The sequence below is a fragment of the Triticum aestivum genome, chromosome 4A, assembly GCF_018294505.1.
Source record: "Triticum aestivum cultivar Chinese Spring chromosome 4A, IWGSC CS RefSeq v2.1, whole genome shotgun sequence".
Lineage (NCBI taxonomy): Eukaryota > Viridiplantae > Streptophyta > Magnoliopsida > Poales > Poaceae > Triticum > Triticum aestivum.
The window spans coordinates 4836393-4846940 of record NC_057803.1 but is presented as its reverse complement, the minus strand read 5'-3'; the positions used below and the strand labels follow the sequence as shown (position 1 = coordinate 4846940).

At 48.9% G+C, this 10548-nt stretch overlaps 1 protein-coding gene across 1 annotated transcript; it reads right to left on the bottom strand.

The window, feature by feature from the left end:
• Nucleotides 1–6087: 6087 nt before the first annotated feature.
• Nucleotides 6088–10113, bottom strand: LOC123084710 (UDP-glycosyltransferase TURAN). The gene is made up of 16 exons (XM_044506200.1): nt 9818–10113; nt 9664–9697; nt 9418–9473; nt 9211–9345; nt 8486–8634; nt 8303–8392; nt 8153–8219; nt 8010–8073; nt 7813–7918; nt 7526–7692; nt 7336–7446; nt 7207–7268; nt 7075–7127; nt 6901–6976; nt 6618–6746; nt 6088–6536 (listed from the first exon to the last, which is right to left on the bottom strand). The coding sequence occupies exons 1-16, from the start codon at nt 9920–9922 to the stop codon at nt 6525–6527; spliced, it is 1416 nt and encodes a 471-aa protein (XP_044362135.1). The 5' UTR covers nt 9923–10113; the 3' UTR covers nt 6088–6524.
• Between the last annotated feature and the right edge of the window lie 435 nt (nt 10114–10548).

Genomic DNA, 10548 nt, shown 5'->3' with positions numbered 1-10548 from the left:
TAAGCGGCAGTGCCACAAGAAAGTGGTACTATCATTATTAACTCTACATCTTTTGGCGTGAACATGTGTATCACCACGATCGAGATTCAATGAACCATTCACATAGGGTGCATGACCATGAAAGGTATCATTCATGTAAACAGAATAACCATTATTCATGTAAACAACTTGTGTTCTACTCATGCATAGAAACTACGCATAGACCTAGCTCATGATGCCACTGTTGGGGAACGTAGCAGAAATTCAAAATTTTCTACGCATCACCAAGATCAATCTATGGAGTAATCTAGCAATGAGGGGAAGGAGAGTGCATCTACATACCCTTGTAGATCGCTAAGCGGAAGCGTTCAAGTGAACGGGGTTGATGGAGTCGTACTCGTCGTGATCCAAATCACATATGAACCTAGTGCCGAACGGACGGGACCTCCGCGTTCAACACACGTACAGCCTGGTGATGTCTCCTACGCCTTGATCCAGCAAGGGGAGAAGGAGAGGTTGGGGAAGAATCCATCCAGCAGCAGCACGACAGTGTGGTGGTGGTGGAGGAGCGCGGGACTCCAGCAGGGCTTCGCCAAGCACTACGAGAGACGAGGAGGAAGAGGGGTAGGGCTGCGCCAACAGGGGAAGGACTTCATGTGTTGGGCTGCCCCTTTGCCTCCACTATATATAGGGGGAGAGGGAGGGCTGCGCCCCCACCTAGGGTTTCCACCCTAGGGGTGGCGGCAGCCCCAATCCCCATCTGGGGTGGCGGCCAAGTGGGGGAGGGGAGAGGGAGGCGCACCAGGCATGGGCCTTACGGCCCATCTGCCCTTAGGGTTTGCCCCCTTCTTCTCTCTAGGCGCATGGGCCTTGGTGGGGAGGCGCCCCAGCCCACCTAGGGGCTGGTCCCTTCTCACACTTGGCCCATGTATGCCTCCGGGACCCGTAGCCCCTCCCGGTGGACCCCCGGACCCCTCCGGTGGTCCCGGTACACTACCGGTGATGCCCGGAACACTTCCGATGGCCAAAACCATACTTCCTATATATCATTCTTTACCTACGGACCATTTTGGAACTCCTCGTGACGTCCGGGATCTCATTTGGGACTCCGAACAACATTCGGTAACCGCGTACATACTTTCCCTATAACCCTAGCGTCATCGAACCTTAAGTGTGTAGACCCTACGGGCTCGGGAGTCATGCGGACATGGCCGAGACAACTCTCCAGTCAATAACCAACAGCGGGATCTGGATACCCATGTTGGCTCCTACATGCTCCATGATGATCTCATTGGATGAACCACGATGTCGAGGATTCAATCAATCCCGTATTCAATTCCCTTTGTCCAGCGGTACGATACTTGCCCGAGATTCGATCGTCGGTATCCCGATACCTTGTTCAATCTCGTTACCGGCAAGTCTCTTTACTCGTTCGGTAACACATCATCCCGTGATCAACTCCTTGATCATATTGTGCACATTATGATGATGTCCTACCGAGTGGGCCCAGAGATACCTCTCCGTTTACATGGAGTGACAAATCACAGTCTCGATTCATGCCACCCAGTTACGTTGTGACGTTTGGCACACCCAAAGCACTCCTACGGTATCCGGGAGTTGCACAATCTCATGGTCTAAGGAAATGATACGTGACATTAGAAAAGCTTTAGCATACGAACTACATGATCTTTGTGCTAGGCTTAGGATTGGGTCTTGTCCATCACATCATTCTCCTAATGATGTGATCCTGTTATCAACGACATACAATGTCCATGGTCAGGAAACCGTAACCATCTTATTGATCAACGAGCTAGTCAACTAGAGGCTTACTAGGGACATGGTGTTGTCTATGTATCCACACATGTATCTGAGTTTCCTATCAATACAATTCTAGTATGGATAATAAACGATTATCATGAACAAGGAAATATAATAATAACCAATTTATTATCAGGGTATGGACTTCAGGGATTTAAACGTCAGGATTCATTTGCATCGCCCTCTATATTCTCAGGGTTTAAAACAGACTTCATTCCGCAACCTGGGATCATTTTCCGCATCGACGGGGCTGGTTCGAGGCAGTACGGAGCGGTACGTGCAGCTGAAGATTTAAAAAGTGCATCCCCAACCTAAGTCCCCATAGAAAGGACATCATCATCTCAGGCGGTCTACCTGGCTCGGGGTCGGTATGTGTAGCTCTCGCGTCCGCGCTCGCGGCGGGTGAGCGCCCGCGGCGGCGCCGTCCCGATCTGCCAGCTCCGTCCTCCCCTACGCCCACCGATTCCAGATCCGAGCCCCCTTCAGCCTCCTCTCTCCCTTCCCTGCAGAAGCTTTAGCGCCATGGCGCTCCTCCAGTGCACCCGGCCTGTGTCTGTGGCGGCACCGGCGGCGGCTGTCGCCACCTCCGTGCCAGGTGCCGGCTCCACGCCCCCAGCACCGTCGCCGCCTCTCACCGCCGCTGCGCTCGCCGCGACAGCCCTGGCCTCCCGCAAGGCCGCCCCAACCGCTGGTGGCCGTTTCTCCCAAGCTGGCGACCCCCCCGTCCTGCAGCAATCCTTGTCTGATGCTCGTCCCGATTTGGATCAGGAGCAAGCTGTGCTGGGCCGGCTCGTCCTAGTTGGCGGCGTTTCCATGGAGGTGCTGCCAGGCAAGTCCGCTGCTCTGGCTCTGCCGACCGCTTCTGTCTCGGCATCGCGTGGTCTTGACTGCAATGGTATGAGCTCCGATGTGGATGTAGATGTGGAGATGGCGCTGCAGACGCCACTGGCCTCGGCCAGTGCAGACCAGCTGACCCGTCGGCCGCATTCTGTGTTGTGGGCTTCCGCTGCTGATGAAGATGACGACATGGATGACAGTGAGGATCTGGCCCCCAGGACTCCGCCGGCTGCTGCCAAGGCCATCGACTCCGTCTCCGCCAAGGTGTGCACGGGGCACGGGCCGGACACAAGAGGGAGTTGGCAGGAGGTGCTGCCGTGGCAAGGTCTGTGGCATCCGTCATCACCGACCCTGCCATTGGCTGCTCGCCCCATCCCTTCTTGGTTGTATGGCAGATGTTGCAGATGCCTTGCTCCTGGGCACCGCGTGGCTGCTTGCAGAGATCCACTTCGGTGTTCCCGATGTTTGCAGAATGGTCACCTTGCGCACGAGTGCCGCAATCCTTGGCGTCCTCTCAGCTCGCTGGCATGCCTTGTCATGCCGCGCCTCGGCATTGAGCATCGTCAAGCTCCAGCTTCTTGTGAAGGTTCGACGAAGTTCGTGCTTCCCTCCGAGACGCTTCGTCGTCGGTCCTAGGCGTTTGTCGTCTCTGGTACTGTTGGCTCGGCTACCCCGTCTGATGTGGAGCTACAGTCCACTCTGGCAGATCAGTCCAAGATGTTGCAAGGCTTGATGGCACGTGTTGAGAGTTTTCTGGAGCGGGCGGAGGCTACTCTGACCAAGCTTTCCCTCGTGCCGGCTTTGTTGCCGACTGCTCCGACGCTGCGACCTCCTGTTGTTTCTGGTGTTGGCTCCGTGGGAGACAAGGGGGCGGAGCTCTTCGGTTGTTTCTCCCCTCGTGCTGGGGTCAGTTCTTCGCCGGTGTTTGTCTTGCCCCTTGTGTCGGCTACTGTTGAGGATGAGGCCATCGTCGAGGTCGTCACCCATGTGCTACAGGTCATGCCCGAGCTTCAACAACTATGTGTGAGACCAGCTTCGCCTCCGTATGTGGAGCATATGGAGGTCGACGCGCCAGCGACCTCATGTGAGGGACATGATTCTCGTTTGTCATGTGAGCAACTGGAGGTGCCTGAGTCCACTGTGTCGGTGGCGCCTGAGTCCATTGTGTCTGTGGCACCTGAGTCCATTGTGTCTGTGGCACCTAAGTCCATTGTGTTAGTGGTACCTGTGGCTGATGATGGTGAGGCGGTCAGTATGTTGGCGCCTGATCCTTCAGCGCCCAGCCAGCCGCTCGCCTCTGTGGATCGTGGAGGTTCCGACGTTGCGGTTACCGGCTCGCATGTGGCTGTGAGGCACGAGGCGTCTGTGCGTGACAAGGTTGATGAGATTCTCTTCGAGATTGAGATTCACAGTTTGCTCAAACGTTTGGAGAGGGCTAGCCCTGGATCTGGAAAGACGATTGTGGAGGGAGGCTCTCAGGAGCAAAGCAAAGAAGAGTGGCGCCACAGGAAAAGTGTCCGCAACAGCTTGATGGTTCAGTGGATTTTGGTGATGAGCATGGTCTTTAGCGAGGTACTCTCGTTGGGGTCTTCTTTGCGATGTAAGAGTGTGAGGGTTGATGGACCTTGCGTGTTGGTTTTGGTTGTCGGGTTGATCGTGTGGTTATGGGGTTGCATACTCTGTGAGGTAGTCCACATGTGGTGAGTCTGTATCGGTTTTCGTCCGGCTTTTCTTTAATTAACCGGGCAATTCTCTTCTGCTTGATTAATCGATGAGGCAAATCTTTTGCCTCCGTTTTGAAAGAAAAAAAGTGCATCCCAGCTCGCTGGACGCGGCACTGGCCATACGTTTCTCCCCAGGTCTCTTTTACCTATGTGGCCACGTGGACGTAGAAGATTTATACTGGTAGTAGTCTAGTAGATCATCAAGATTTCAATAAAAAAAAGAGTAGTAGATCATCAACGAGCATAGCTCAAGGAGGATTAACAAAGTGATCCTGTTGATGAAGTCGTGGCCTGGATAGGAACAACGAGGATTCAAGTACGTACTACCAGGCTGTGATCACAAGAACTTGGTAATAATCACCCTCGATCAGCACTCAGCAGAATCTTCTTGTCATTGCCAGTGGGCGCCTTTGGAGCTCGGGCCATGGGAAAAAATTCAGTTTGCTCCTAGACCTGCACGCACACACGTACGTACTCTCATGTTCCTACATATGCACACACTGGCACCATCCGTTCCGTTCCATCGGCGTTGCTGCTGAGTCCATCCCTCTGCAAAGATCCTTCTTGACCAACACTCTGCAGACGCTAAGCTCCTTGTTGCAAATTAACAACTCATTCATGAGGGTACTACTCCTTCACACGCAGACATTGTCTTCTTCGTTCGTATGAACCACCTCTTTGCTGCGGTGAATGGAATGGACGCTGATTATTTCCCGTCGGGCCCAACAATTTTGCTGCTGCAGGCTCTGAGCTGGGTGCAGAGCAGGCTTCGTGGGGCGCAGCAGTACAGCGCCAAGAAACCGGAGCTCAGCGCGGGGTCGTACGGACGTAAGTGCTCATGCCAGCGACAACCCGTTTATTTCATTCTCTCCGTTCGAAAATACTTATATCAAAATGAATAAAAGGGGACGTAGATACATTCCCTTTTGTTTATTATACATTCCCTTTTGTTTATTTTGATGATAAGTATTTTCGGACCAAGGGAGTATATGTATTCATTTGTTTTGTTTCCCAGCAGTATCAACTTTTCAATAGTGTGTATGTAGCACGAACCTGAAACGACAATCTTTCCCTCTTCGTCTCCATCACAAGCGAACTGAAACCCACACTTTGCAGCAGCGGCGGCTGACACTGACCGTTCCGACGACGAGCTCCACCGCCACCGCCGGCCCGCGGCGGCGATGCTGTCGATCGGGACGTTCGGGGTAGTCCAAGGCCACGGGGGCGCCGAGCTCCGGAAGATGCAGGAGGAGCTCGCGTTGCTCCTGGGTGCCAAAAGAGTGACCACCCCGGCGGGAGACAAGGACGGCACACTCAAGAGGTCGCTGACCCTGAGTGGAGGAAGGAGAGCCAAGCACAGGTCCTTCAGGAGATTCATGTCGCCCACACCAAGCTTCAGCTTCAGCTTCAGGGGGGCGATGCCTGAGGTGCTGCTGCAGAGTACTTTTTGGAACTATTTCCTGCTAAATTCATGTGTTCTCAACACAAGCACTGTAGTGGTTTAGTAACTATGCATGATTTTTCTTCATCGCAGATGCCCTGGCCATTGCCCCATGACGACACACCCAGCGACAACTTGGCGATGTCCAAGGCCACGATCAAGAGCTGCCTGACAGCACAATTGCCTTGGGGAGGCAATGCGCCGGCAGGTGAACAAGGGAACAAATGGATCACAACAGATTCAGAGTGTAAGTTCATGTGACACAGTGTAGGTCTTGCAGCAGTAGTGTGTACAAACTAACAAAGAACCTAATATGTGCCTCCAGATATCGTGCTGGAGATCTGAACGGGTCCCTGATACAATTTTGAATGGCCACATGTACATATGTCTCTCTGACAGTTGGTCTCAATGCCAGTGTCATAGTATGTTTATTTGTGTCCTCTACTGTTATGTAACTGGGCATTTAGGTAGTTTTACAGTTGATGACTTGGTGAGGCCCCCGAGGGCATCGGCGGTACGTTCTGTCAAAGACCGACGCCAATGCCCTTGGTAGCAGCTGATCCTAGCAGCAACAGGTGCAAACAGACTGAAATATGCACATGCCCTCTCCTCAACCTTCTAATGTACATCTGGTCACTCAAGTGTACAATACACCTATAAACTATGGAATCAGTACATACTCAGGCCAGTAACAAAACCATCCTTTTACACATCTGATTAGTATTTTAGCCTATGACCTGCAAATTGCATAAGAAAGAAGGTAAGCCCTAATCTCGTGAATGCAGCGTACATTCAGCAAGCCAGGTTTGAGCTCTCACCTGGTTCACCAAAGGAAGTGCATTAGTTTCCCATTCATTTGACCATTTAGAAGAGGACCCTGTACTCAAGGCGCCGTCCTTGAGGGATTTCAAGGTATCACATTCCTCTGGGAATCCCTTGAAGAGCATCTGCATGATTTTTTAATTGCAACAGTAGTTAACATTAACCCAAAAAACAAAGCCATGATGGGAAGTACTTATACTAATTTTAAAATGCATTGAAACAATGACCCAAGTAGTCATACAATGAAATCAAATAATAACGACTAAAAGTGGTCCTCACCATAAGTTCATCTGCGAGCTCCGAAGATGTTGAGAAAAGAAGTCCATTTTTGTTTACTTTCACAAGCTCCTCGATGCTGCACAAAGAAAAAGAAAGCCAGAGTCTTATAATATAGAGCAACCAAAAGGCCAATGCCAAAACATAACAATTCAAACATCTAGAAACATGATCTACCAGGAGAATGAAGCGGCGCAAACTGGTAATCCACATCCAAACATATCAACCACCTAAGAACAACCATTCAAGTTAGAATGCAGAAAATGAAAAACTCCTATATCCTTGAAGTAAGCAGATGCTGTGAGTAACCTTCATAGGTAGATCAAGCCCCGACGAGGATGTATGCAGCGAAACGCCTAGATCAGCTGATCCTGCATTTGCTCAAACAATCAGCATATATGCTACAGTACAAATTATTTTGGCAAGTGGCTGGCATACCTAGCAATAGAGGATAGTCCTCCGATGCAAGCCACATAGTCCGGAAGGCAACACGTCTGAGTTTTAACCTTTTTATTTGCTCCTCATATTTATTTCTATCAGGCCCTTTACCTTCAGTATCAAAATTTATTAAATCAGAGCAATGGTTAAAAATTAGTAATTCAAGCAAATATAGCAGAATGTGTGATACCTGTGATAATGAAAAGTAATCTTGGGTAATCAAATTGCTTTCCATTCTTGATATCAATCCAAAGCTGCCCCTCATCCATTGAATCCTCTTCACCTAATGTAGCAGCAACGCGTCTATCGTACATCAGTGCTGCTTCCAAAAGTATGCTGAAATCCTCATCTGATGTCCTGGAATGCAGGTGGCAACGATTTATAAGTTTTTCCTCATTTTAACTATCCACTCGATAATCATGTGAGCTGACCAAAAACAGTTCTGCAAGAAGGACCACTTAGTCCAAGAGAACATACCAGCTTGTGCTGCTCACAACAAGTGCAGGCCTATTGGGTTTCAACAAAACTCCACCATCAATCTTGCTAGTAAGAGCAGTAGTGTTCTCGTCTTCCACTTCTTTTTCTTTGTTGTAACATAAAATCAAGAAAAATGAATCAAACTGGAATATGCTTATACCATGAAAAATATTCCGGTTGACTGGAGAACAACATACCAACAGAGAAGCAATCAGCACTGCCCATAGCACTACAAATGGAACGACCCAACCTGCAGAACAACTATTTCATGTCTTTAGGTCACATATGTTGATATGCAGTACTGCAAGTAGCGAGGGAAGAACTGGCAACAGATGCTCACCTCATGTTTCTCCGTCAGGGAAGCAGGATGGAAAAATTCAGGAGAATGATCATATAGAACTGTTGCTCTGAAAATTGTGGTTATGTTAATACAAACTGCGGCATGTGCACAAACGCCTTACGAAAAAAAGTTCAAGTTCAATCTGTTTACTTGATTCCCCAGTTTTGAGCAAGCTCATGTTGCATTGCTTTCGTAACACAAAAGGCACCATCGGCCATCCGCCCAAAGTGCTTCTCGAACCTAGGATACAGGAAAACATCACTGATTAAAACACATGACCGATAGGATATACTGGCAGTCTAGCAGACAAACAAACATGGTTGGAGGGATTACCAGAAATAGACTTTGACTATTACATGACTTCTGCCATGAGACAATCCAAGTAACGTATATCCAAAGTTATGCCAATCCACAATAAATTTAGCACCTCTTAGCCAGCTAACTAGTTTTACAGCAGCCAATGTTGGGACGGAGGGTGGATTCTGTTGGACAGAAGATGGTCAAATGACACAAATCAGGTGTCTCATTGTTACTGCAAAATGTGATAACTAAATATTGACATTTTTTATACCAAAATTAATTCTTCAAAAATATCAATCAATAGGGACTCTAGGAGATTAAAAACTTAACGAGATGAGACTGGAGAATATTCAGTGACTAAATACGGGTCAGAGTAAACAACTTTGTAAATATACTACACTCAGCACTGCCAAACTGAGAATGGTGTAAACAAGAGGTCACTGTAAAATACATATTGCGTAGCATGAGTCACTATTTAGTACTCCCTCCATCCCATAATATACGACGCTTTTTTACACTACACTAGTGCCAAAAAACGTCTTACATTATGGGACGGAGGGAGTATTTGTTACTACTTAAGGTGCATGATAAGCCAACTATGACTATTCATTTACTTTGCATGATGGGCAATGAACTCTAGATTGTCAAATTCTTTTAAAAAAAGTAAATTTGCTGAAAGTGGTAGTGGTTGGGCACACCTATTGTTCATGTAATTCTGGACCACATGTGCAAATCAAAAGGCTGAACATAATGTTTACCTGGACAACAAAGACATCAGGGCGAGGAATCTTAAAGCAAAGGAACCAAATCAGCAGGATAAACTGGATGGCAGCTTTAAGTAGCAGCGCCAGGGCACCAGATATCTTTGAAATTCCTGATAACTGCACTGATTTCTGGAGATAAATCATGAAGTTAGTTGCAATAGGAGAAAACAGATAAAATAGAATAGCAGAAACAATCAATACCATCTCGTGGATGTGAATCGATGGATTCTCTCTCAGTGATAAATGGGGATCACTTCCTGCTCATAGACATAGAACAGAATACAAGGTCAGATCTCAACCAAAATAACACTGAAAGCTGATGAAACTCCGACCTGTGTCACGTTCCTTAACAATTAACATGCATTTAGGAAATACTAGATGGCTTCGTTCTACAGTTTGGCAGTAGAATTCAACAGCAAAACGAAATTGTGAAGAAGAAGAGAATACCTCCGTTTGCAACAATGTCCACTTCCATGCCGGCCTGTCAAGAAGAAGAATAACGAACAGCTAGGTCTAAGATACTACTAAAACACAAAATCCTATGCTCTAATTCAATCCGGCCAGAACAGACGCGAGGTCACGGATTCGTCAAGGGGGGCACCTGGTTGGCGAGGGAGAGGGAGTGGTACTGCATGCGCGGGCTGCGGCCGATGTCGCCCAGCACAACCACCGCCGCGCGCCTCCTCCTTCCCGCCTCCTCCGCCATCGCTGTCGAACTTTTCCGCCAGAGGAGGGAGGGAGGGAGGAAGGGGCGGAGCTAGGCGTGGACGGGGAGGAAGGGGGGTCGGAGGGGCGGCGACCGGCGTCGATGGGGACGGAGGAGCGCCGCTCTCTGTTGGGATCCAAAAACGGCTGAAGTCCTGAACTGCTGGCCCCACTTGTCAGGGTCGTTGACGGGTCCAGTTGCAATAACTACCCATGGCAGGGCGTTTCCTGAGACATTCCATCACGCATGGTTTTCACTTTCAATGAGATTTCGTTGAAATTCACTTAATTTCAATAATTTCGGCAGACACTGAAATATTACGTTTCGGCCAAAATATTTCAACAATTTCAGTATAGCACGACAATTCCAAAAAAATCAAAATATTTTTTAAAATTTTCAAATTTTTAATTGAATTCAAGTGAATATTTCAGTCATTACGCTGAAATGGAAACTGAAATCACTGAATTTCGGTGATTTTGGTTGATGCTGAAATTTTTCTGAAACTGAAATTGAAAATCATGCCACCACGGCCGCCGGCCGCAACCTTGGGTTTCCTCTGCGGGAGACGGCGGCGGCTCTCGACCCGGCGACTGAAGGTCTGGCTACTCCGCCCGATGCATCGCGGC

Bases quoted from the DNA above. Each gene is read 5' to 3' on its own strand.
- LOC123084710 (XM_044506200.1), bottom strand. From the start codon at position 9,922: ATGGCGGAGGAGGCGGGAAGGAGGAGGCGCGCGGCGGTGGTTGTGCTG. The intron at 7,693-7,812 runs GTATGTTCTCTT...CCTGCATTCCAG, and splicing joins GTTGTGAGCAGCACAAGCTG to GACATCAGATGAGGATTTCA. The intron at 6,747-6,900 runs GTGAGGACCACT...AAAATCATGCAG, and splicing joins AGCTCGCAGATGAACTTATG to ATGCTCTTCAAGGGATTCCC.